General features: G+C 43.3%; 1 protein-coding gene across 1 annotated transcript in view; it reads left to right on the forward strand.

The window, feature by feature from the left end:
• The window catches only part of KIAA1109 (KIAA1109 ortholog), a 452391-nt gene that overhangs the window by 233977 nt on the left and 190496 nt on the right, over window positions 1-27918 (forward strand). The window contains 3 exon segments of the mRNA XM_030191772.1: window positions 451-599; window positions 11574-11793; window positions 22603-22758. Of these exon segments, the coding sequence (XP_030047632.1) occupies window positions 451-599; window positions 11574-11793; window positions 22603-22758 (525 nt within the window).

Below are 27918 nucleotides of genomic sequence, written 5' to 3' on the forward strand. Positions count from 1 at the left end.
GCTTGCACAAGCACCATGGAACTTAGACCTCGGGCAGTGGACCACTTCAGCTAGTGGGGCGTTGACATCTCCACCAGCAAGGTAGGACTCAGTGCTGTTGGGAGTGGGGGCGGTGCAGGGTGGGAGACTGGAGAAGAAATGTGTAGCCTTGGGGGTGTCATGACCCGCAAAAGTTTGGGTACCACTGGTTTAAACCGTTAACAAAGGTTGACGTTAGTTGTGGGCAGGAGACTCTGGGTGTTAGGATTAAATATAGGATGTTATGCTATTCTATTGTACATAGAACGTGGAGAACCAATAAGGAAGAAGAAAAATAGTGATTTGGCATCTTAGGATATTTCTTAGCAGTGTGGACAATCTACTATGTTAGTGTGGCTGACTCTTGATAAACGCCAGTAGTGTGATAACGGTATTTATGCTTTGTGTTTGTATTTTTTTATCGTCTGCTAGCTACTATCAGTGAGCACACCATGTTGCTGGAAGGAATAAATACTCGTCCACCCCCAACTGCTGTTAATTCTGGACCTGTAAGTGGTGTTGAAATCATGAGGAAACTCTCTAAGTCTCATGCCAACAACGATTCTGCTCTTAAAATAAAGGTACTTTCTGCCGATATTGAAGCTGGCTCATTTCTTATTATTCTTATAGTAACCTGCATAAATCTATGAACTTATGAATAATGAGCTCTGTTTTTACAGAAGCTAACTATGCCCTTGAACAAATATTGAATATGGATTCTCTTGAAAGATGTAGTTTTTTGTGTATGTGGGGGTAGGGAGTGGGGAGGAAGAGAAGAGGGAAAGGATGAGGAGTTGTGAATGGATGCAAATAAGGAGCATTGTTTGCATATTGAACCTATAAAGAGGTGGGAAAATGCGGGGTACAAATGTAACAAATAAAATAAATAAATATTAGCCCTTGAGAGCAGAAGCTGGCCACGTCCACCCTTTGCATTATTTCAGCTATGCCTTTATGGCCTAAAGACAGAAGAAAAGTTGATCCATGTCTGTACTTAACCAATTCTGCCATGTGGTGAATGACATTATATGCACTCACTGCTTTCTTTGTAGTCTTTGGAACAAGAATGGGCCAAGTTCCTAATTTCCATAAAAGTGGGATTGGCCCTCTCTTGACCAGGGGAAAGTCAGATTCAAATAAAGGAGGAAAAAAACTTTGTTAGGTCCCCTACAAATCAAATGATCATAGTGCCTTTCTTGAGTAAAATGGAAAAGTATGTCTCAGTTGCTGCAAGGAGTTGGGGGAGGGGGGGAAGGGACCCTCTGCCAGAAAGAATGTCTCTCTCCTGCCACAATCCTCATAGATTCTGCACTGCATTCCAGGGCTTACGTTCTAAATTGTATCTAATAGCAATAACGACCCTCCTGGATTTCCTACTGTAAATAAGCCAAGTTGAAACAAAACAATATTTCAGATAAGGTGTTAGAAAGAAAAAGCACTTTTCATGTATGACACACAATTTATTTATTGTTAGAATTTATTTACTGCTTTTTTGAAAAAAAAAAATCACCCAAGGTTGTGTACAGCAAGTATGACCCAGACATAGGAAATAATTACAACAGTAGCATCTTCAAATAACAGTGCATGTTATAGCCTAGCAGGCAACTTATAATGTCAGCACAATACACATTTACACTTTAAAACATCTTAATGAGTGGGTCGCGCCTGAGGAGAGACCCCGACGCTGGCAGAACGCTGACTATTAGAATCGCCGTTTCCGGAGGAAGACTGCTTGAGGGCACTGAAAATGACCACACGGACTGCAGAGAGTCTACGTGCGAAAAGCAAAAGCTGTAAGACTTGGGTGGTGGTGGGGGGGAGAAGGGAGAAAGAGGTGCCCAAGGAGGCCTTAATAGACAGTAGTGGCAGTGAGCCTATGTAGTCCATTGTGACTTGAGCAATGAAGCCGGTTTGGTTTATCTGTTTCCAACCCCCTGTGTGACGTGCCGCACTGTTCATCTGTGTAGTAGGATTACCCGCCCTCGACGTCATCACGTTTTGACGTGAGGGCGGGACAGAGAGAGATGGTGACAGACTGACGAACCTAATGGACCTTACGAACCCTTCACTTCAGTGAAGCCACGGAGTCAGCTTCAGAACGTTGGAGGTGGAAATTATTATAGTAGATGTAGTTCAGTCATTTTTTTGACCAGAAAGCAATTGCATTGCTAGTCCAAATGTTGCTCTTTTCATATCTCGAGTACTGCAATATCCTAAAAGAACAATTGTTCCTATTCTCTCCGTCCTACAAAGGGATTAGATCTCAGAAAACTTTTAGCTTGCTCTTCCTGTGTCAGGAACTTCTCTATGGAACTCCCTTCCCATTGATATCAGGACAAATAACAACTATCTCAGCTTTAGGAAGAAATTAAAAACCTTTTTATCCCCAAAGTCAGCTATGCGATAAAACATCACCGTATAGCATTCACTAACTGTTCACAGGACAGCTTTTTTTTTTTAATGTCTCTTATCTTCACACTGTTTGTAGGTTTGATTTCTCTTGCGTTGTGCCAAGCAATGTAATCTAATTGATGTAAACCGCACTGAACCCTGGAAAGGGGATTTTAGTGGTATAGAAGACCTAATTTCAATTGAATTGAATAGGTATGCATTTGCAAGATGATATGCTCAGTGTGGCAGAATTTGCCAACATTTTCACTAGGGAGAAGGCCAAAGAATTTCAGTTTCTAGTAGCCAGAGGAAGAGTATGGAAAATACATAGTTTTTGTGATCAATATTATTTTTTTTAGTATGGTATCAAGATCTTCTGCAGTGGTTATTGGCACCTGGAGACTTGCCTGGCTCCAATCTGTAGACCTAAAGTATGACATGCAAGAAAGGCTTGCTGCTGTGCCATGGAGAGAATCTCTTCAGAGATAAGGTGCAAGACGCTGCTTTATTAATTAAGCAGTAGAATGATAGGATTCTCTCCAGGCCTACTTCTGACCAATCCACCTCTTCTAAGAGATATCAGAGTGGATGGCAATGGAGATCCTACTTCTCTCAGGCATGGGTATTCTCCTGCCTGTTACTCAACCCAGACAAGACAGAGTTCTTGTTCTAACCCTAGATAGCAAAGGGTCCAAAAGTCTGTGAGCTCTGCAACCAAAACCAGAAACATGCTTTTGACTGCCTCCAGGAAACATAGCCAGAATTCTTATGCCCCTTATAACCTCAGATCAGTGGGTTCTAAAAATTGTCCAGGTAGGATACCGTTTTCATCTATTCAGCTTGCCTCTAAATTGCTCACCAAGATGTTCCACTCAATGTGGAAATTAAAAAGAGTAAAACCTTTCTTCCTAAGGACCATCTTCCGCAACCTGGTACAATCAATGGTACTCAGTCATTTAGACTACTGCAACGCACTCTATGCTGGTTGCAAAGAGCATATAATCAAGAACCTCCAGACAGCCCAGAACACGGCAGCTAGACTCATATTTGGTAAAACAAAATATGAAAATGCTAAACCCCTACGAGAAAAGCTACACTGGCTCCCTCTTAAAGAACGCATCACGTTCAAAATATGTACCCTAGTTCACAAAATCATTCACGCAAATGCCCCAGCCTACATGTCAGACCTGATAGACTTACCACCCAAGAATGCTAAAAAATCATCCCGAACATTCCTTAATCTTCATTTCCCCAACTGCAAAGGTCTAAAATACAAACTAACGCATGCGTCAACCTACTTAAGCACACAATTCTGGAACGCGCTGCCGCGCAACTTAATATCGATCAACTTCCGCAAACTATTGAAGACCCATCTCTTTAACAAGGCATACCACAAAGACCAACAAATGTGAACTCCTCTACATATATCCAGAATTGTCTTATAATATTTGATTATTATACTAATATCTTGCTTTATCATTATCATGCTACCCAAGATCTTTCTGTAATACTAAATGTCTATTCCTTATACATCTCCACCATTCATGATGTATTGTAAGCCACATTGAGCCTGCAAAGAGGTTGGAAAATGTGGGATACAAATGCAATAAATAAATAAACAAATAATACATATCATGTTCAAGCACTCAGCATCAGGGAACTCTCTTCTCCCTTAGAAGCTAACACATTCCACCTAGCCGATCTGCTAAGTTTACTAAAGGACACAGCAACAACTTATCCAGGAAGTAACAAAACAGCCCAAAAGGAGATCCAAAGAATTGCCTCTCTAGCCTTTGTTAAGGTTATTGTTCATGACGCCACAATAAGAAAGAGACTGGGCAAAAATGAGGTTCATGGGAGAGTAACAAGGCAGAAACCACTGCTGTCTAAGAAGATAAGAACATAAACATTGCCATGCTCGAACAAAATGAAGGTCTGCCAAGCCTAGTATCTTGCTGCCAACAGTGGCCAATCCAGGTCACAAGTACCTGGCAAGATCCCACATTTATTTATTTATTCATTCTATCCCTACCATTCTAGAATAGAACACATCTACTATAATAAAACGCACCCTCAACGTTCTGAGGACACTGACGTCACTGCAGGCAATCACACACCGGTTCGTAAGTTCATGGTGGTGAAACCACAACACTCACCATGTCTTCATGCCCAGCCCTCGTGTCACACGTGATGACGTCGAGGGCGAAACACGTACACAACAAGGCAAATGAACGCACGGGGAGCAGTAGTTTCCCTACTCCTCCCCTTCCAACAAATCGCAGCCGCCGAGGACGTGCCCATCACCCTGCCCCTTTAAAGGTACCGCCCCGCCCCCCCGTCGCCCCCTCTTCCCCTCATCACCTTCCCTCCCCCCTGTCACCTCCCCTCCCCTTACGCCACTATCCCTGGTGGTCTAGCGGTACCTGTTCGCTCAGGCAGGAACGAAAGAGCCCCCGCTTTCCTGCCCGGAGCGCTGTTGCTAGCTGCCCGGCTGCATCGTGTGCGAGTCCGGCTCTCGGAGTTTCAAAATGGCCGTCGAGAGTTCAAGCTGCCTCGCGATACTTCAACTCTTGGCGGCCATTTTGAAACGCCGAGAGCCGGACTACCACACGATGCAGCAGGGCAGCTAGCAGCACCGCTACGGGCAGGAAAGAGGGGGCTCTTTCTTTCCTGTCCCGACCGAACAGGTACCTCTAGACCACCAGGGAGACTAGCGTAAGGGGAGGGGAAGGGAGTCCCGTCCCCACTAGCGCCCGTTTCATCAGAGGCAGAAACGGGCTTTTTTTACTAGTATAATAATAAAAACTACAAAAGAAAAATATCATTACAAAAACATGCAAATTTAATTGGAATCAAATTAATGAAGATACAAAACCATCAGGATCGATAAGCTGCAGAAATAAATTAGCTTTCTACTGTTTTCTAAACTGAGTGACAGAATTAATTTGGCGAATTTTAAAAGGGTATATACAAAAAGAATCTGCTGTCAAAAATGACTAAAATAACATTGTAATATACCAGACCAGCGGAAAAGGCCTCAAAGAGCTTCCAGATCTTGAATTGATCCTGCTATCATCATTGGCCTAAAAAACCGTATCTGCTGGTGAAAGGTGATATTTATAGTTTCATGGACATTTAACTACATAGTAACATAGTAACATAGTAGATGACGGCAGAAAAAGACATGCATGGTCCATCCAGTCTGCCCAACAAGATAACTCATATTTGCTGCTTTTTGTGTATACCCTACTTTGATTTGTACCTATGCTCTTCAGGGCACAGACCGTATAAGTCTGTCCCGCACTATCCCCGCCTCCCAACCACCAGCCCCACCTCCCAACCACCGGCTCTGGCACAGGCACAGACCGTATAAGTCTGCCCAGCACTATCCTCACCTCCCCAGCCCTGCCTCCCAACCCCGGCTCTGGCACAAACCATACAAGTCTGTCCAGCACTATCCCCGCCTCCCAACCACCAGTCCCGCTTCCCACCACCGGCTCTGGCACAGACCGTATAAGTCTGCCAGCCCTATCCCCGCCTCCCAACCTCCAGCCCTGCCTCCCGATCTTGACTAAGCTCCTGAGGATCCATTCCTTCGGCACAGGATTCCTTTATGCTTATCCCACGCATGTTTGAATTCCGTTACCGTTTTCATTTCCACCACCTCCCGCGGGAGGGCATTCCAAGCATCCACTACTCTCTCCGTGAAAAAATACTTCCTGACATTTTTCTTGAGTCTGCCCCCCTTCAATCTCATTTCATGTCCTCTCGTTCTACCACCTTCCCATCTCCGGAAAAGATTCGTTTGCGGATTAATACCTTTCAAATATTTGAATGTCTGTATCATATCACCCCTGTTTCTCCTTTCCTCCAGAGTATATATGTTTAGTTCAGCAAGTCTCTCCTCATACGTCTTGTAACGCAAATCCCATACCATTCTTGTAGCTTTTCTTTGCACCGCTTCAATTCTTTTTACATCCTTAACAAGATACGGCCTCCAAAACTGAACACAATACTCCAGGTGGGGTCTCACCAACGACTTATACAGGGGCATCAACACCCCCTTTCTTCTGCTGGTCACACCTCTCTTTATACAGCCTAACAACCTTCTAGCTACTGCCACCGCCTTGTCACACTGTTTCGTCGCCTTCAAATCCTCAGATACTATCACCCCAAGATCCCTCTCTCCGCCCGTACCTATCAGACTCTCCCCACCTAACACATACGTCTCCCGTGGATTTCTACTTCCTAAGTGCATCACTTTGCATTTCTTCGCATTGAATTTTAATTGCCAAACCTTAGACCATTCTTCTAGCTTCCGTATGTCCTTTTTCATGTTTTCCACTCCCTCCGGGGTGTCCACTCTGTTACAGATCTTAGTATCATCCGCAAATAGGCAAACTTTACCTTCTAACCCTTCGGCAATGTCACTCACAAATATATTGAACAGAATCGGCTCCAGCACCGATCCTTGAGGCACTCCACTACTTACCTTTCGCTCCTCCGAGCGAATTCCATTCACCACCACCCTCTGGCGTCTGTCCGTCAACCAGTTCCTAATCCAGTTCACCACTTCGGGTCCTATCTTCAGCCCCTCCAGTTTATTTAAGAGCCTCCTGTGGGGAACCGTGTCAAAAGCTTTGCTGAAATCTAAGTAGATTACGTCCATAGCTCGTCCCTGATTCAGTTCTCCTGTCACCCAATTAAAGAACTCAATGAGGTTCGTTTGGCACGATTTCCCTTTGGTAAATCCATGCTGTCTTGGATCTTGCAACTTATTGGCTTCCAGGAAATTCACTATCCTTTCCTTCAGCATCGCTTCCATTACTTTTCCAATAACTGAAGTGAGGCTTACCAGCCTGTAGTTTGCAGCTTCTTCCCTATCACCACTTTTGTGAAGTGGGACCACATCCGCCGATCTCCAATCCCTCTGAACCTCTCCCGTCTCCAAGGATTTATTAAACAAATCTTTAAGAGGACCCGCCAGAACCTCTCTGAGCTCCCTCAATATCCTAGGGTGGATCCCATCCGGCCCCATGGCTTTGTCCACCTTTAGCTTTTTAAGTTGTTCATACACACTCTCTTCCGTGAACGGTGCTCTATCCACTTCAATCTCATTTGTACTTTTTGCAGTCCATCGCGGTCCTTCTCCAGGATTTTCTTCTGTGAAAACAGAACAGAAGTATCTATTTAGCAAATTTGCTTTTTCTTCATCATTATCCACATAGCGGTTCGCAGTATCTTTTAGTCTCACAATTCCCTTTTTAGTCATTTTCCTTTCACTATTATACCTGAAGAAAATTTTGCCACCCCTCCTCACATTTCTAGCCATTTGTTCTTTCGTTTGCGCTTTCGCCAGTCGTATCTCTCTCTTGGCTTCTTTCAGTTTCATCCGGTATTCCTCCTCGTGTCCCTTTTCATGAGTTTTTTTGTATTTCTGGAACGCCAACTCTTTAGCCTTTATTTTCTCAGCCACTTACTTGGAGAACCATATCGGTTTCCTTTTTCTCTTGCTTTTATTTACTTTCCTTACATAAAGGTTCGTGGCCCTATTTATAGCTTCTTTCAGTCTGGACCACTGTCCTTCCACTTCTTGTATTTCCTCCCATCCCATCAGCTCCTTCCTCAGGTATTCCCCCATTTTACTAAAGTCAGCATGTTTGAAATCCAGGACTTTGAGTTTTGAGTGGCCACCCTCCTCTTCAGCCGTCATTTCAAACCAAACCGTTTGATGGTCACTGTTGCCCAGGTGGGCACCCACTCGGACATTTGACACATTATCCCCATTTGTGAGTACCAGATCTAGCGTCGCTCCCTCCCTCGTGGGTTCTGACACCATTTGTCTGAGTAAAGCACTTTGAAAAGCATCCACGATCTCTCTGCTTCTTTCCGATTTCGCAGACGGAACCGTCCAATCTACATCCGGCAGATTGAAATCTCCCAACAACAGCACCTCTCTTTTCTTCCCCAACTTTTGAATATCAGTGATCAGATCTTTATCTAGGTCCTCCAAATGTGTCGGAGGTCTGTAGACAACACCCACATGGACCGAGGTTTTATCCTTTCTTTTTAAGGTGATCCTACTATTACTACTACTACTTAACATTTCTAGAGCGCTACTAGGGTTACGCAGCGCTTCTTCCTTTCCCCACTTCCCTGTCATTTCAGTCGCTGTGATATCATTTCTCACATACAGAGCTACTCCTCCACCTTTACGCCCCTCTCTATCCTTCCTAAAAAGATTATATCCTGGTATGTTTACATCCCATTCATGGGAACCATTGAGCCATGTCTCTGTGATTGCAACTATGTCCAAGTCTGCCTCCAAGATTAGGGCATGAAGGTCCTGAACTTTATTGCTTAGACTGTTTTTTAATTTTTTTTTTTTTCTTTATATTAGTTAAATAAACACCACACTTATCTTTATAGTTGGTGCTTCCTGGATAGTGTATAATGCTGCGTTCCTCTTTCTCAGGTAAATGTGCTGGGCCGACAGTGGCCAGCGTTTCGCAAGGCTGCTTCAGGGCCTCGGTCGCACACTCTAAGAAAAACAGAAATTTAATAATGTCAAAAATGGTATAAACTATTAATATCGTAAATAATCTCCCACATACTTAGAAGAAAGGCCAGCTAAATATGTCTACGCTCTCCTGTCAACTGGCTGACATGTCACTGTGGCTGTTTTATAATTGCTGTGACGTCAGACGCTGTCAAGCCAAACTTACCAATCAGAGAGTGTAAAAAAAGTGTCTCCATTCAACACGGTGATTCAAACCAATCGGATGCAGAGTGTTTTAACATCCACTTTTGTTCCTGTTGCTGAATTTCAAAAGGGAACATGTTCTCTAATATGGCACCTTCCACATGAAAAACTGAAGAGCAAAATACTTCCAGTCTAATATCTCTATATATAAAAGGCACCACCAACGTTCTAAATGAAGCCTCCAGCCGGAAGTGTGAAGGGGGAGAGATATCCGGTTTCCCCATGAGTGTCTGCCCCGCCCTCGCTCTCTTTGTAACACAAACAGTGAAGGAAAACACAGCAAAGCACGAAATCAAATCGCTCTCTCTGTAACAGTGAAGGACTCAGAGGGGGGAGGGGAGAGAGGGCAGAAGCCCTCACTATCTCTGTAACACAAACACAGCACAGCAAGAAACTTAACACTGAAGTACTGGACTCCGAGGGGGGAGGGGACAGACAGCACAGGGGAAGGGAGAGAGGGCAGAGGGCAGGGACACACACACTCCCACATGCACACAGAAGAAAACCTTGCTAGCCCCCGTTTCATTTGCATCAGAAACGGGGCTTTTTTACTAGTGTCTAATAAATGGAAGATTAGTTTATCAGCAGATAGGAGACAGCTTACTGGACAATAAATTCTTTGTAATGTGTCAGTAGCAAGGGGAGTTTCATCATTCTTTTCTATTCTATACTATTCCGATACTTCTATACCGCCTTTAACAAAGTCTTCAAAGTGGTTCACAACAAGATAGATATCCTAATTAGATAGGATAAACACTTCCGTTTGGTTAGACTTCAAAATAAATGTTACAAAGTAAACAAATAGGTCTTTAATATCTAATTATACTCTATTTCTTAAAGTTTTAGCCATATAGAGATTGGTATATTATGCCATATTTTTGGACCCTGGAATGAAAAGAACGTTACCAATTAGATTTCAGTTTCATTTTCTTTATAGAAGGAATATTGAGTATCAAATGTTTTGAACATCTCAATTGCCCTCTTAATCCTGGAGATGGTAATAATCACCCTACCATAATGGAGTTCATAACATAAACGCATTTATAAATTTGACAAGTAATTTTAAATTGAATACGCGATTCCACTCTTAACCAGTACAAATTTTCCAAAAGAGAACTAACTTCACTAAACTTTCCCAGATCAAAAGTCAAATGCGTAGCAGTGGGGGCACTTTTTTCAGACTTGGTCCTAAAATTAAATGGACCAAGTCCAGCCGGCGAAATGCTCGTCTGAGCCGGCCAACTTTTTTCCATTATGGGGTGAAGCCGGCCATCTCGTAACCACGCCCCCACTCCGCCCCCGTCCTGCCTTCTGTACCCTCTCTTGAAGGTTGGCCAGCTCCGCGACGAAAAAGCAGTTGGCGCCGGACAAATTCGGCTTTCGATTATACCGATTTGGCTGGGATCAGGAGATCGCTGGCCATCTCCCGATTTGTGTCAGAAGATGGCCGGCGATCTCGTTCGAAAATAAGCTCAATAGTCTCAAAAGACTGGACTCCCAATGACAGACGACCTTCTCTTAGCATATAGTGTAAGAAAAGGGGGACCCATAGAGAAATCAGTGGTGCATAATAATTAAAAAAAAATACACTTAGTCACCTCTCCCCTCTCCAGTCGGTTCAAAACTCTGCTGCCTGTCTCGTCTTCCGCCAGGGTCGCTTTACTCATACTACCCCTCTCCTCAAGTCCCTTCACTGGCTCCCTATCCGTTTTCGCATCCTGTTCAAACTTCTTTTACTAACCTATAAATGTACTCACTCTGCTGCTCCCCAGTATCTCTCCACACTCGTCCTTCCCTACACCCCTTCCCGTGCACTCCGCTCCATGGATAAATCCTTCTTATCTGTTCCCTTCTCCACTACTGCCAACTCCAGACTTCGTGCCACCCTACGCCTGGAATAAACTTCCTGAGCCCCTACGTCTTGCCCCATCCTTGGCCACCTTTAAATCTAGACTGAAAGCCCACCTCTTTAACATTGCTTTTGACTCGTACCCACTTGTAACCACTCGCCTCCACCTACCCTCCTCCTTCCTGTGCACATTAATTGATTTGATTTGCTTACTTTATTTTTTGTCTATTAGATTGTAAGCTCTTTGAGCAGGGACTGTCTTTCTTCTATGTTTGTGCAGCGCTGCGTACGCCTTGTAGTGCTATAGAAATGCTAAATAGTAGTAGTAGTAGGAAATAGACAACTGCTTGCATTTTATACTTATCAATAAATCCATATGATTTTTGCGCAGACATTAACCAGCACCACCTACCATGATGATAATATGGCATTTAAAAAAAAAACCCAAAACTTCTCAGTAAGGCTTTGCTGCTTATGATTGTTTTTTCAAACAAGTGTTTTTGGATGTTTTGTTTTCCAAGAGTTTGTTAATTTTGTTGTTACTGTTAATAGGGTATTCATCCTTACCAGTCCCTGAGCTACACAAGTGGAGATACAGCCACAGATTCCCCGGCACATGTTAGTCACTCTGGAATGCTCCTTAAAGAAAGTCCACGGAAAGAGAGTCTGCTCAGCTACTTGACTGGAAGCTTTCCTAGTTTGCACAATCTTCTGGAAGGAACGCCTCAAAGAAACGTTACAGCTGTGAAGAGCAGTTCCCTAACTAGAACAGGTACAACTTTGCTCTTCGTTTGGTGATTAAGTTGTGACCTTTTTAGATGTATTCATAATATAATGGTTTCCTCATTTTCTGTTTTAAAATGAATATTTCAGAAGTCATAGTAACATAGTAACATAGTAGATGACGGCAGAAAAAGATCTGCATGGTCCATCCAGTCTGCCCAAGACAAACTCATATGTGTATACCTTACCTTGAATTGAATTTGTACCTGTCCTTTTCAGGGCACAGACCATATAAGTCTGCCCAGCAGTATTTCCCGCCTCCCAACCACCAGTCCCGCCTCCCATCACCGGCTCTGGTACAGACCGTATAAGTCTGCCCTCCCCTATCCTTGCTTCCCAACCACCACCCCCTCTTCCCCCCACCTGCTCCGCCACCCAATTTCAGCTAAGCTTCTGAGGATCCATTCCTTCTGCACAGGATTCCTCTATGCATATCCCATGCATGTTTGAACTCCGTTACCGTTTTCATCTCCACCACCTCCCGCGGGAGGGCATTCCAAGTGTTCACCACCCTCTCCGTGAAAAAATACTTCCTGACATCTTTCCTGAGTCTGCCCCCCTTCAATCTCATTTCATGTCCTCTCGTTCTACCGCCTTCCCATCTCCGGAAAAGATTCGTTTGTGGATTAATACCTTTCAAATATTTGAACGTCTGTATCGTATCACCCCTGTTCCTCCTTTCCTCCAGGGTGTACATGTTCAGGTCAGCAAGCCTCTCTTCATACGTCTTGGAACGTAAATCCCATACCATCCTCGTAGCTTTTCTTTGCACCGCTTCCATTTTTTTAACATCCTTCGCAAGATACGGCCTCCAAAACTGAACACAATACTCCAGGTGGAGCCTCACCAATGTCTTATACAGGGACATTAAAACCTCCTTTCTTCTGCTGGTCACTCCTCTCTCTATACAGTCTAGCAATCTTCTAGCTACGGCCACTGCCTTGTCGCACTGTTTCGTCGCCTTCAGGTCCTCAGATACTATCACCCCAAGATCCCTCTCCCCGTCCGTGCCTATCAGACTCTCCCCGCCTAACACATACGTCTCTCCCTTGGATTTCTACTCCCTAAGTGCATCACTTTGCATTTCTTCGCATTGAATTTTAATTGCCAAACGTTAGACCATTCTTCTAGCTTCCTCAGATCTTTTTTCATGTTTTCCACTCCCTCCGGTGTGTCCACTCTGTTGGAAATCTTGGTGTCATCCGCAAAAAGGCAAACTTTACTTTGTAACCCTTCGGCTATGTCACTCACAAATATATTGAACAGAATCGGCCCCAGCACCGATCCCTGAGGCACTCCACTACTCACCTTTCCCTCCTCCGAGCGAACTCCATTTACCACCACCCTCTGGCGTCTGTCCGTCAACCAGTTCCTAATCCAGTTCACCACTTTGGGTCCTATCTTCAGGCCGTCTAGTTTATTTAAGAGCCTCCTGTGGGGAACCGTGTCAAAAGCCTTGCTGAAATCTAAGTAGATGACGTCCATAGCACGTCCTTGATTTAATTCTCCTGTCACCCAGTCAAAGAATTCAATGAGATTCGTTTGGCACAATTTCCCTTTGGTGAAACCATGTTGTCTCGGATCTTGCAACTTATTGGCTTCCAGGAAATTCACTATCCTTTCCTTCAGCATGGCTTCCATTACTTTTCCAATAACCGAAGTGAGGCTTACCGGCCTGTAGTTTCCAGCTTCTTCCCTATCACCATTTTTGTGAAGAGGGACCACCTCCGCCGTTCTCCAATCCCTCGGAACCTCTCCCGTCTCCAAGGATTTATTAAACAAGTCTTTAAGAGGACCCGCCAGAACCTCTCTGAGCTCCCTCAGTATTCTGGGGTGGATCCCGTCCGGCCCCATGGCTTTGTCCACCTTTAGCTTTCCAAGTTGTTGATACACACTGTCTTCTGTGAACGGCGCTCTATCCACCTCATTCTCAGGTGTACTTTTGCCAGTCCCTCTCGGTCCTTCCCCAGGGTTTGCTTCAGTGAAAACAGAACAAAAGTATCTATTTAGCAAATTGGCTTTTTCTTCATCATTTTCTGCATAGCGTTTTGTTGTATCTTTTAGTCTCACAATTCCCTTTATAGTCTTTCTCCTTTCACTAATATACCTGAAGAAGTTTTTGTCTCCCCTCCTTACATTTCTAGCCATTTGTTCTTCCGCTTGCGCCTTCGCCAGACGTACCTCTCTCTTGGCTTCTTTCAGTTTCATCCGGTATTCCTCCCCGTGTTCCTCCTCTTGAGATTTTCTATATTTCTGGAACGCTAACTATTTAATCTTTATTTTCTCAGCCACTTGCTTTGAGAACCATATCGGTTTCCTTTTTCTCTTGCTTTTATTTACTCTCCTTACATAAAGGTCTGTGGCCCTGTTTATTACTTCTTTTAGCCTGGACCACTGTCCTTCCACTTCTCGTATGTCCTCCCAGCACATCAGCTCCTTCCTCAGGTATTCTTCCATTTTGTTAAAGTCAGCTCGCTTGAATAGGATCTGCTCCTTTCTCTAGCCCTGTCTTCCCCCTTACCCCCCCTCATATTCCTTACAACATACGTGCTCTTACAGGATGGGCTTCATACCCGCGCAATATGTTGCCTAAATATTGGTGTCATGTTACAGAACTGTTTGTGGAAAGCGCACTGTTAGATTTTAGTGCCTACATAAAATTTATTTTCAAACATTTCAGTCTCTTATTCTTCCCTGCTTGGCAGCTTCCTCCTGTTGCTTTGTAGATCCAGCTGAATGAGAACCCAGGTCGAGATATGGTGCTGTATATATTTAAAAGCTACCTGGTGATTTTTCTCTTAGTTTATACCCCTTCTGCTTCCAGTATACCTAGTCTTCCTCACATAGAAAACTTACAAAGCTAACTCGTTTGAAATTCTCTGCTATTTTGAGGCTAGAGTAGCAGACTTGGATGAGCTGAGGGAGACCTACAGGAACGTTATAGAATAGTCCCACCCACAGTCTGGCAGCCCCTGTGCTACCTTGGAGGAGGGGAGGGAGGTCTCCTAAAAGGAGAGCATCACCCTGATGAAGTAGGAGGTACTTCTGCAACCAGGACTTCTGCAGCCTGTCCTCAAGTCAGTTCACTGGCTCCCTATCTGTTTCCGCATTCAATTCAAACTTCTCTTATTGTGCTACAAGTGCATTCACTCTGCCGCTCCCCAGTACCTCTCCACTCTTGTCTCTCCCTACGCCCCCCCCCTCGGGTACTCCGTTCTGTTGATAAATCTCTCTTATCTGTCCCCTTCTCCTCTACTGCTAATTCCAGACTCCGTTCCTTTTATCTTGCTGCACCTCACGCCTGGAATAAACTTCCCAAGCCTGTGCGTCTAGCCCCCTCTTTGGCCGTTCTCAAGTCCAAACTTAAAGCCCACCTCTTTACCACTGCTTTTGACTCCTAACCACTACTCACTTGCCCTGTCCTTTTTATCCTCACCTCTTTATTCCCTTACCCTTAATTGTTCTGTCTGTTTGCCTGTCTTATCTAGATTGTAAGCTCTTTGAGCAGGGACTGTCTTTTTGTATATTGTGTACAGCGCTGCGTATGCCTTGTAGCGCTATAGAAATGATAAGTAGTAGTAGTAGTCTGGACATGGCAATGACAGTCCCAGGCCACATTACTTGCATAGCAGGGTCATAGCTCTTGTCACATGATCCATTGAGCTGGGCCCAGCCTCATTCTTTTTTAATGGATTTATCTAATGATGCATATATATTATACCTAAATGTAACTCACCTTGGAAATTTTCAGGCAATTTTGGTTATTTTAGCAGCCTGCTTTTTGGGACGGGAAAATGGTAAGTAGGTTTTACAGTTCAGTTCTGTAGGTTTTAAACTGGAAGAGTTGGGATGGAGAACACAGTGGTATAGGGATTGGTGAGATGTGGAATAAAGTCATCTGCCAAGAATAGCAGTGCTAGTGATTTGTATCTGATGTTGTCAGAGGTGTCCATTGTTTTATGTACAGCAGTGTTTAGGGTTGGGCCACATTTGCCGATATAAATTGTGAGAGAAAGAGTGGTCTTATTATTGAAATCTTTGTTTTATTTTTGGAGCCTCTGATGCTCTTCTGTGTGAATCAGCATATATAAAATGAAGAAATTTATTATGGTCAGTGAGAGGAGATCATGTAAAGAAAAATACTTTACTAGCAGTTAACATTAAAATGAGGGTCTATTGCAAAATAAGGACATTAGGGGAAAAAAAACTAAGTAGTTGCAAAACTTAATTTTTCAACCAATATGAAAACATTCCTTGAAGATCAGACTAGTTGCATTCAATGCATTAGAAAACTGAAAAAGAAGACAGGGTCAGCATGGCTAAGTGGTAAAGTAAAAGGTTACTGCAGCCCGAAAGACATCTTTCAAAAAAGGGAAAGCAGATTCAAATGAAGAGAATAGGAAAAAGAGTATGTACTGGAGAGGGGTGGAGCTAGGGTGGCGGTTTAGTCATATAATTGTGAGAGTGTCATTTCTTCCCTGGATTATTGTCCTATGCTGTGTGTGCTTTTTTGAGTCAGGAGTGGGGAAAAGGAAAGCAAAGAATCAAGCTATTTCCTCCTGCTGTTGCTGTAGTTGGGACAGCGGATCCATGAAAGTTTGGCATTCTTCATCAGTAGAAGTGCAGCTGATTCGGCACAGTCCTCTAATCTTATTGAGGATGTGCGCACAGCCCCACCGTGACCCAAGAGCGCCCTCAGTTTGGAGAAGAGCTCGGGATCCAATGGTGGCTAAGGGGTCCTTTTAGTAAGCCATGGTAGGCTCTACTCGCGTGCAGCGAGCGCAAAATTGAGACTACCACCAGGCCAGTGTGCCCTCCTGGCGGTAATTTCAGATGTGGTGCGCACCCATAACGCCTGGATGAATTATTTAGTTATTTCCTCCTTCACGTGCCAGTTCAGGTGGTAATCGACACTTAGCGCGCGTCAACCAGTCACTGTACATGTAGAATGTGAGTCTGTACCACTAGATCAATGGGTGATGTTAATGGCTCAGGCCAGTTTTGGGCGCTCTGGTTTCATTTTTACTGCAGACCCTTTTCCCGTCCCATTATAAAAAAAACAACATTTTTTGTAGATGTGGTAAAAACTGGCCTGGCGCGTGCCCAATACACGCGCCTGCACTACCGCATGCCACTTTTTATCACAGCTTAGTAAAAGGACCCCTAAATCTTCACTGATGAGTGTAGAATCAGGAAATCCAGAGATTTGGGAAAAATGTATGAGGATAATCTCTGCAACTCCAAATGAGATCTGATGCAATTATGAAAATTGGTGTGATGAGAAGACCAGTCACTGTGGGATACCATCCAAGGTTTGTATACTTATTTTGCAACTTTTCATGTGACTATTAAATTAGAGGTTAATAATGTTTTGGGTAGAATGGAAGAACGGACTCAGGCATTGGAATTGTGAATAAGCAGTGACTGTTCTCTGACAAAGAAGTTTTTTCTTGTTCTAAGGCACTAACAATGTATGCCTTGTAGCGCTATAAAAGTGATAAGTAGTAGTAGTTTTGTTCAGTTCTGAAGAAAGCACTGATTGAGTTTGTTTCATTCGGCTGCACATCTACAGACTCCTGATACAGGCAGAATCGCCGAAACACGGCACTGTGTTGAATCTTAGTGTTGCAATTGACACAATAATCTACTTGTTTTGGACTCAAGCCTCCTGTTCTTTTGTCGTTGGAAGTGCCATCGTACACCCTTCTCTCCTATGTTTTACTACCTTAGAAATTGGGACGCTTTGAAAATCAGTTAAGAAGGAACAACCCGAGATTTTGAAATTTCCCTAAATCTCCATTGGTTTCCCCAGTGCAGATGGTATGGAAATACTGTACTGAAAGACCTGGGTTTTCTTTTGAATCTCTCCCTCTGGTAGTACAGGTGCAGTATTGGACCTTTCCTGGTAGAGAGAGAGTAATTACAGAGTGTATTCAAAATCATGGATTAATGAGACAAAGCCAACATGGATTTAGTGAAGGGAAATCTTGCCTCACCAATCTACTACATTTCTTTGAAGGAATGAACAAACATGTGGATAAAGGTTAGCTGGTTGATATTGTGTATCTGGATTTTCAGAAGGCGTTTGACAAAGTACCTCATGAAAGACTCCAGAGGAAATTGGAGAGTCATGGGATAGGAGGTAGTGTCCTATTGTGGATTAAAAACTGGTTAAAAGATAGAAAACAGAGAGTAGGGTTAAATGGTCAGTATTCTCAATGGAGAAGGGTAGTCAGTGGGGTTCCCCAGGGGTCTGTGCTGGAAGGGTAAGTGCTTGAGATGACTAACAGTCCAAACATTCTTTGCTTCGGTCTTCACCGAGGAAGATTTGGATGAGATACCAGTGCCAGAAAAGATATTAAAAGCTGATGAGTCAGAGAAACTGAATAAAATTTCTATGAACCTGGAAGCTGTAATGGCGCAATTTGACAAATTGAAGCCTCTCAAATCGCCTGCACCGGATGGTATTCATCCCAGAGTACTTGATAGAATTGAAAAATGAACTTGCAGAACTATTATTAATAATATGTAATTTATCTTTAAAATCATGCATGGTACCAGAAGATTGGAGGGTGGCCAGTGGAATACAGATTTTTAAAAAGGGTTCCAGAGGTGATCTTGGAAATTACAGACCGGTGAGCCTGACGTCAGTGCCGAGCAAAATAGTAGAGACTATTATAAAGAACAAAATTAGCATATTCAAAAGCATGGATTAATGAGACAAAGCCAACATGTATTTAGTGAAGGGAAATATGTCACACTGAATGATTCTGCCCTTTAATTAAAATATAATATTGGCCAGCGAGAACCTAATGCAAACTGATGGGCACCTATCTATAATGCAGGCTCACACTTGCTGCTATCTATCAAGCAGCCTACTATAGTTCTTTTCGTTTCCCAAGATATTTGCAGATAACACTTAATCAGCAAAAATAGATGAAATACTTAACTTTATTTGCAAAGTGGAATAGGACAGTCTCAGCATACAGGTTCAGTGTAGCTCCAGATCCCTCTCTGCCTGTCTTCAGAGCTGATTTCTTTGCATGGCTTCAGAACAAGAGGAGCGAGAAGACCAGAAGAGGAGATAAAAGTTATACTTTTCACGCTCAAGAGACTCAAGTGGCAATCAGCCAATAGGAAAGTCTGATCATGCAAGAGAGAGGGTAGAAAAAAAACAAAAACCCTGTTTGCAGGCCACTAATACTATGGACAGTGAGCTCCCACCGCCCCCCCTCTCTCTCTGCTTAGCAGATAAAGAAAGGAATGTGAAAAATCTGCCTTCTATACAGACTTGGCCTCAAACTTTGCAGGCCTGAACAAAAATATATAGGTTTAAAAAGAAAATAACTTTAGAGTACTATGCTCATTTTTACCAAAACTACTGAGATAGAGTATACAGTAATACACTGCCATATGTGGCAGCTATCTGACTTTTAAAAAAATCTTGTTTTTGGACCGGCTAGGAAGCCTCTCTAATCAGACAGAAATTCAGTTTTACAAAGACATTAAAGTAATGCTGAATATGCTACCACCTAGGATAGCATTGTTCAAGCTAGAATATTTAAAAGACTGGTAACTTAGGGGGTCTTTTACTGATGCTTAGCTCTGGTTGTCTGCAGCAGGGCTCATAGGCTTGGGAGGGCTTTTCTGTCAGGGGGAGGGGGGCTACTGATCCCACTGGACTACCAGATCTTTTTAGCGTTGGGGGGGGGGGGGGGATGGCAGGGCTTAGGTTTGACTGATCCTGGAGAAAATCCCAGACCTGTCAAACCTCTTGGTCTCCCCCATTCCTCCAAACCCTATCTCCAGCTCTAAGCTGACGTGGAGTTTGCAGCGGGAGCAGTGCTCTTGTTTTGCTGATCATTAGGAAGGAAGGAATAGGCGAGACCCTCATTTGCATGCATTTAAAACAAACGGAACTATTTTTCACTCAACGAATAGCTAAGCTCTGGAACTCTTTTTCTGGAGGATGTGGTAACAGCGGTTAGCGTATCTGGGTTTTAAAAAGGTTTGGACAAGTTCCTGGAGGAAAAATTCATAGTCTGATATTGATATCTAAATCTGCACTACCCAAGCTGCAAAGGACTTAAATACAAAACAACTTACGCATCTAGTTTTTCCTACATAAGCACACAACTGTGGATGGCATTACCAAAAGCCTTGAAAACGACGTACGACCACCTAAACTTCCAGAAATCACTAAAAACCAACCTGTTTAAAAAGGCATACCCTACTGATCCAACTTAAATGCCTAATCTCTGCAACACAACCAAACTAAAGCACGTAATGGACATAACACAACTCTTCCATTCTCCGATTCCCTCATGTGGCTGTGCCACATGAACTTGATCTTACCACAACATCACCCTGTATTTGTTCACACCGGAGCCTGCAAAGGCCTCCCTGGTACTATGTAAGCCACATTGAGCCTTCAAATAGGTGGGAAAATGTGGGATATAAATAAATAAATATAGACATGGGGGAAACCAATGCTTGCCCTGGGATTTGTAGCATGGAATGTTTCCACGATTTGAGTTTCTGCCAGGTACTTGTGACCTGGATTGGCCACCATTGGAGACAGGATACTGGGCTAGATGGACCACTGGTCTGACTCAGTATGGCTACTCTTATATTCTAATGTCAGAGCCTACGAGCTTGTTGTTTCATGTGCTCACTTCTCTGATCCTGGGGCGCAGGCAAATGTGGGCAGTAGGCTGGTGCTAATGGCCTCTAGCACCCACGTTTGCTTCTGACCATCTTGTTTTTAAATATCTAGTCTTTTTATCACCTCCCCAAATTAGTACTCACCAACCACCCGCAATTTAGAGAGATAAAAGACTAGGAAGGCCACATTTTATGAGAAAAGCAATTCTTTAATTTCTTACCAAGAGAAAGTTACAATTACAAATGCTAGTTTCTCATGTGCAGAGCAGGGGACACAAACATGTGGTCTACCACTGCCTCTCCAACATAACGCTCTGATTCAATTGTTTATATACCTTTTGTGTTAAGCAAGGCTTCACATTACTTCATCACTTATCTTCCTGAGAGATCATTCTGTTCTCTGTTCTCACAATATATTTTTCCCTTAAGTAGCTAAATCACATTCTTCTGTCCAACCATAATTGCATCTTTCCCACGCCAGCCAGCTTGCCTGTAAGAGTATCATAATAGATCTTAGATTCCTGAGTTTACACAGGCTCATGTTCTTTAATAAATTACAGGCTTCTCAATCTCTGATAGATTCCAGAGTCGCACTGGCTTGTCAGCCTCTGCCCTTTTTGAGCTGTGCTGGGGTGCTGACCTGTGCTTATGATTCTACAATCTGGGCATTAGCCAATTAGTGCTGATGAAAATGTCCAATTAGCACCTAACACAAAACAGCCTGTTTTGGGGACGTTCCGGGGTGGGACAGCATGTGGCCAATTAAATGCCGATATTCAACACTTAACTGGCCAAGGTCACCACATAAATAGGACTGCATGAAAGTCAGCCCTATCTTTATGTGTATGCCATAGCCATTAAGTGTTGAAGATCTGTTTCCCTGGCTCTATAAACCCAGAAATTCAGTGCTGGACATGTCCCAGCATTGAATTTCCTGGCATAAGGTTCAATTAAATTTTATTTTTGATTGATCGTTTAAAGGTATAATATCAGTGGCAGTCAGCAAAATGTTAAGTGCTTCCAGCTGAATATCGACCCAGTTACTTTTAGATATACAGTACCTGGGGCAGATGTTTGAAGACAAAATATGCATCTGCTCCATTGTTTATTTGGATTCATAATTGGGCATGTTTATTCATATGTGAAACTTTAAAAAAATTTTCCGGAATAAAATAAAGAGCATAGAAGGAAAAAAATGACTCAACAATTTTGTTAATTTCAGTTGCCCTCTAAATAGTTTAAACGTTGTTTTGATAGTGCACTAAGGGGCCCTGTAACTAATGGAATTAGCTTGCACTAAGGTATAAAATGGGCCTCTTAGAATTTAGCACGTGCTAATTCTGTTAGTGTTCTAAGCTTTAATAACAGGGCCCCTAAATATTTCATTTCGAATTTCATACATACACTTTCTTAAATAGTAGGAGGCCACTGTTGTTGAAAGATGAAATATAAAATAAATTACTGCTAATTAGAGAATTATATTACTTTTTCTGAGCATTACATGCTCAATTTAGACATCTGTGGACAGATTCTATAAACGGCACCTGAAAACTCCACGCAGAACAAAATTTCTACCTAATCGTATTCTGTAAGCGGTGCCTATATTTAGGTGTGGTATATAGAATATACTTAGTTGATATCGCAGCACTTAAAAATACGCGCATCCATTTACGCCAAGATTTAGGCACACAGGGCATATTCTATAACAGTGCGCATAAATTTTGAAACGCCCATTTCCCCACCCATAACCACGCCCCTTTTTGGCTGTACACATTAGAATTTAGGCGCTCTGCGTTACAGAACACGCTTAGCGAGTTCTGCACGTAAATACTAATTATTGCCAATTATTGCACATTTTGACCTGTTATCAGTGCTGATTAGCTTGTTAAGCCAATTAAGTTACGTGCATTGTTATAGAATAAGCTTGGATTTCGGCACCAAACACTAGACGCGATATATGGAATCCGGGGTTGATGCTTGACAATTCTGTACATTCAAAAGATAATGTATGATTTTTTGCCATACTAAGCATAGTATTTAATAGGTTTATATTCATCAGTATGGCTGGCTTTTTTTTTTTTGGCCAATAATTATGTACCTTAACTTATCTTTTTCCCCTGGTTTATTAATGCAGGAAATCCTGTTGCCACAGAAATGCTATCAGAGCATCCTTTGCTGTCTGAACCATCAGTGAGCTTCTATAACTGGATGTCAAATGCAGTTGGTAATAGAGGTAGTGTGATTCAAGAGTCTCCAGTTGTTAAGTCTGGACTCAACAGCCTTCCAACAGGTACCAAGTCATGATTCTATGTATGTTAATTAGAGAACAGAAATAAATTATCCATCTTTACACCGGATAATGCAGTGCTAATGTGAGCTTTCGTCAATCAATGCAGCCTGAAATTATTTCCTGTGAAAAATAGTGTGGTGGTTCTGGAAAAGTACCAAGAGGTCCTCCAAAATACCGCAGACCACAGTGACTTTAGGAACAGAAGAACATAAGAGTAGCCATACTGGTTCAGACCAATGGTCCATCTAGCCCAGTGTCCTTATTCCAACAGTGGCCAATCTGGTCACAAGTACCTGGCAGAAAACCAAATAGTAGCAGCATTCCATGCTACCAATCCCAGGGCAAGCAGTGGCTGCCCCGTGTCTGTCTCAATAGCAGACTATGGACTTTTCCATGTCCAAACATTTTTTTAAAACCCAGATACACTAACCACTGTTACTACATCTTCTGGAAAAGAGTTCCAGAAATTAGCTATTCGTTGAGTGAAAAAAATATTTCCTCCTGTTTGTTTTAAAAGTATTTCTATGTAACTTCATTGAGTGTCCCCTAGACGTTGTACTTCTTGGTTGAGTAAAAAATTCAATTCACTTCTTGTTCTATACAACTCAGGATTTTATAGACCTAAATCACATCTCCCATCAGCCGTCTCTTTTCCAAGCTGAAGAGCCCTAAGCTCTTTAGCCTTTCCTCATATAGGAGGAGCTCCATCCCCTTTATCATTTTGCTCACTCTTCTTTGAACCTTTTCTAATTCCGCTATATCTTTTTTTAAAAATACAGCGACCAGAACTGAACGCAGTACCCTTGGTGAGGTTACACCATGGAGCGATACAGTGGCATTATAGTATTCTCAGTCTTATTTACCATCCCTTTCCCAATAATTCCTAGCATTTTGTTTGCTTTTTTTTACCACTACCTCACACTGGACAGAAATTTTCAGCATATTATGTGAAACGACACCTAGATCTTTTTCTTGAGTGCTGACCCCCAAGGTGAACCCTAGCATTAGGTAATTATGATTTGGATTGTTCTTCACAATGTGCATCACTTTGGATTTATTTATTTATTGGGATTTGTTAACCACCTTTATCAAGACATTCAGTAGGTACAATTTAACATAAAACTTATAATTTTGTTAACAGCATAACAATAGTAAAATAACCAAGAATAAACATAAATACAATAAATGAGGTAAACTTGAAAACAGTAAATTGAAACCTAATAATGGAACTACCGTGAAACAGTATCAAAAATGTACATATTAACAGCACTGGAATTCGAATACCAGAGATATAATACAATGTTACCATAATACTAATGATACACCTAATAAGCATGAATTAGAATATTCAACTAACATAGAAATGACACTTGTTTGAAAACACTTACAATAAGAATCCTCCTTAGAACTTGATTATTCTATATGTAAACCAACCACCTACTAATCTGTCTAAACTGATTATATTAGCCATATTATCATATTATTTTTCTTTTTCATTATGTGTTACTACTACTACTACTATTTAGCATTTCTATAGCGCTACAAGGCATACGCAGCGCTGCACAAACATAGAAGAAAGACAGTCCCTGCTCAAAGAGCTATGTAATAAAAGTGAGCCAAGTATAGGACAATCAAGCCATTGTGACATCACTGATGAGGTTGGCTCTTATTGGTGGACTGAGGCATTATGACATCACAATATTAGCTCTGGTTACAAGAGACTACTACTACTACTATTTAGCATTTCTATAGCGCTACAAGGCGTACGCAGCGCTGCACAAACATAGAAGAAAGACAGTCCCTGCTCAAAGAGCTATGTAATAAAAGTGAGCCAAGTATAGGACAATCAAGCCATTGTGACATCACTGATGAGGTTGGCTCTTATTGGTGGACTGAGGCATTATGACATCACAATATTAGCTCTGGTTACAAGAGACTACTACTACTACTACTACTACTATTTAGCATTTCTATAGCGCTACAAGGCGTACGCAGCGCTGCACAAACATAGAAGAAAGACAGTCCCTGCTCAAAGAGCTATGTAATAAAAGTGAGCCAAGTATAGGACAATCAAGCCATTGTGACATCACTGATGAGGTTGGCTCTTATTGGTGGACTGAGGCATTATGACATCACAATATTAGCTCTGGTTACAAGAGACTACTACTACTACTATTTAGCATTTCTATAGCGCTACAAGGCGTACGCAGCGCTGCACAAACATAGAAGAAAGACAGTCCCTGCTCAAAGAGCTATGTAATAAAAGTGAGCCAAGTATAGGACAATCAAGCCATTGTGACATCACTGATGAGGTTGGCTCTTATTGGTGGACTGAGGCATTATGACATCACAATATTAGCTCTGGTTACAAGAGACTACTACTACTACTATTTAGCATTTCTATAGCGCTACAAGGCGTACGCAGCGCTACACAAACATAGAAGAAAGACAGTCCCTGCTCAAAGAGCTTACAATCTAATATGTAAATTATTCCACAGACATATCTTCCTTAATTCTTACATAGGGAATTAAGGAAGATTAAGGGAGGAGTGGCCTAGTGGTTAGGGTGGTGGACTTTGGTCCTGAGGAACTGAGTTGGATTCCCACTTCAGGCACAGGCAGCTCCTTGTGACTCTGGGCAAGTCACTTAACCCTCCATTGCCCCAGGTACAAATAAGTACCTGTATACAATATGTAATCCACATTGAGCCTGCCATGAGTGGGAAAGCGTGGGGTACAAATGTAACTAAAAAAAATATCTTAATTTAGAACAAACCTCTTACTCTGTTCATAACTATATCTTTTGCAATATAATGTAAGCCACTTTGAGCCTGCAAATAGGTGGGAAAATGTAGGGTACAAATGTAGCAAATAAATATGATGCTAAAGATTTTCTTCAATACGGCTTACCACATAGCTGAGGGACCAAGAGCAGATATAGGATGGGAACAAGATGTGGTACAGAGTCATTTGGGATAATTTTTTTTTTATTTTTGTTACATTTGTGCCCCGCACTTTCCCACTCATGACAGGCTCAATGCGGCTTACATATACAGGTACTTATTTGTACCTGGGGCAATGGAGGGTTAAGTGACTTGCCCAGAGTCACAAGGAACTGCCTGTGCCTGAAGTGGGAATGGAACTCAGTTCCTCAGTTCCCCAGGACCAGAGTCCACCACCCTAACCACTAGGCCACTCCTACTACTACTACTTAACATTTCTAGAGCGCTACTAGGGTTACGCAGCGCTGTACAATTTAACAAAGAGAGACAGTCCCTGCTCAAAGAGCTTACAATCTAATAGACAAGTGAACGGTCGGTCCGATAGGGGCAGTCAAATTGGGGCAGTCTGGATTCACTGAACGGTAAGGGTTAGGTGCCGAACGCAGCATTGAAGAGGTGGGCTTTAAGCAAAGGCTTGAAGACGGGCAGGGAGGGGGCTTGGCGTAAGGGCTCGGGAAGGTTCCAAGCATAGGGTGAGGCGAGGCAGAATGAGCGGAGCCTGGAGTTGGCGGCAGGGGCGTATCTGCGTGGGGCCTCAGGGGCCTGGGCCCCCGCAGATTTCGCCCTGGACTCCCCTACCGCTGCCAACCCTCCCCCTCCGTTGCTCGCCTACCTTTGCTGGCGGGGGACCCCAACCCCCGCCAGCCGAGGTCCGCGTCCTCCTGCCCCTGACGGCTGCCTTTAAAGAATTCCGTCAGCTGGCGGGGGACCCCCAACCCCCGCCAGCCAAGCCGAGGTCCTTTCATTTTTCCACCGAAGCTGGCGTCGACGAAAGTTTCTTTTGAGTCTGACGTCGCTGCACGTTGTACGTGCAGGACGTCAGACTCAGAAACAGAATGAAGCTGTTTCTGAGTCTGACGTCCTGCACGTACAACGTGCAGCGACGTCAGACTCAAAAGAAACTTTCGTCGGCGCCAGCTTCGGTGGAAAAATGAAAGGACCTCGGCTTGGCTGGCGGGGGTTGGGGGTCCCCCGCCAGCGAAGGTAGGCGAGCAACGGAGGGGGAGGGTTGGCAATGGCAGCGGCTGGGGGGAGGGGGATCGGCAATGGCGGCGGCGGTGGCGGGGGGGGGGGGCTATAATGTGCCCCCTCACTCTGGCCCTGGCCCCCCTACCGCCGCAGGTCAGATACGCCCCTGGTTGGCGGTGGTGGAGAAGGGTACTGAGAGGAGGGATTTATCCTGTGAACGGAGGTTACGGGCGGGAACGTAAGGGGAGATGAGGGTAGAAAGATAGTGAGGGGCAGCAGACTGAGTGCATTTGTAGGTAAGAAGGAGAAGCTTGAATTGAATGCGGTTTCTGATCGGAAGCCAGTGAAGTGACCTGAGGAGAGGGGTGATATGAGTATATCGGTTCTGGCGGAATATGAGACGTGCAGCAGAGTTCTGAACAGATTGAAGGGGGGATAGTTGGCTAAGTGGGAGGTTATTTGATGGTTATTTAAAGTCAAGTCAAGTTCATTGTATAAGTTAAGCACTTGACCACAATTTCTCCAAATTAAATTTCATCTGCCTTTTGGATGTACAGTCTTCCAATTTCCTAAGGTCTTCCTGCAATGTTTCACAGTCCACATGTGTTGTAACAACCTTTGAATAGTTTTGTGTCATCTGCAAATTTAATCACCTCACTTATCATCCTAATTTCCAGATCATTTATAAATATGTTAAATAGCAGCAGTCCCAGTACAGATAGATGCCGGTGGCACTCCACCTCCTCCACTGAGAAATGGCCATTTCCATATCATCATGCTGATCAATCCATAGACTGGTGGGTTGTGTCCATCTACCAGCAGGTGGAGATAGAGAGCAAACTTTTGCCTCCCTATATGTGGTCATGTGCTGCCGGAAACTCCTCAGTATGTTCTCTATCTCAGCAGGTGGTGGTCACACACAGCAGCAGCTCTGGCTAGGCCTCCAAGCCTAATTTTTAGGTTTTGTTGAGTGCCTGGGGTTGAGGGCTCTTTTGAGCAAGTGCAAACCTGGTGGTGCCAGGTCCCTCCTTTTCTCCCCCCTCCCGCTGGCTCCGTTAAAAAAAAAAAAAAAAAAATTTTGAACGTCCTTAAAGGCGTTTATTTCGACGTTTATTTAAACGTTCATTGCAGCTACTCACTGGGACACCAGGTCGTTACAGCTCGGAGCAAGAAGCAGGTAATTTTTACC

The sequence above is a fragment of the Microcaecilia unicolor genome, chromosome 2 (genome assembly GCF_901765095.1).
Source record: "Microcaecilia unicolor chromosome 2, aMicUni1.1, whole genome shotgun sequence".
Lineage (NCBI taxonomy): Eukaryota > Metazoa > Chordata > Amphibia > Gymnophiona > Siphonopidae > Microcaecilia > Microcaecilia unicolor.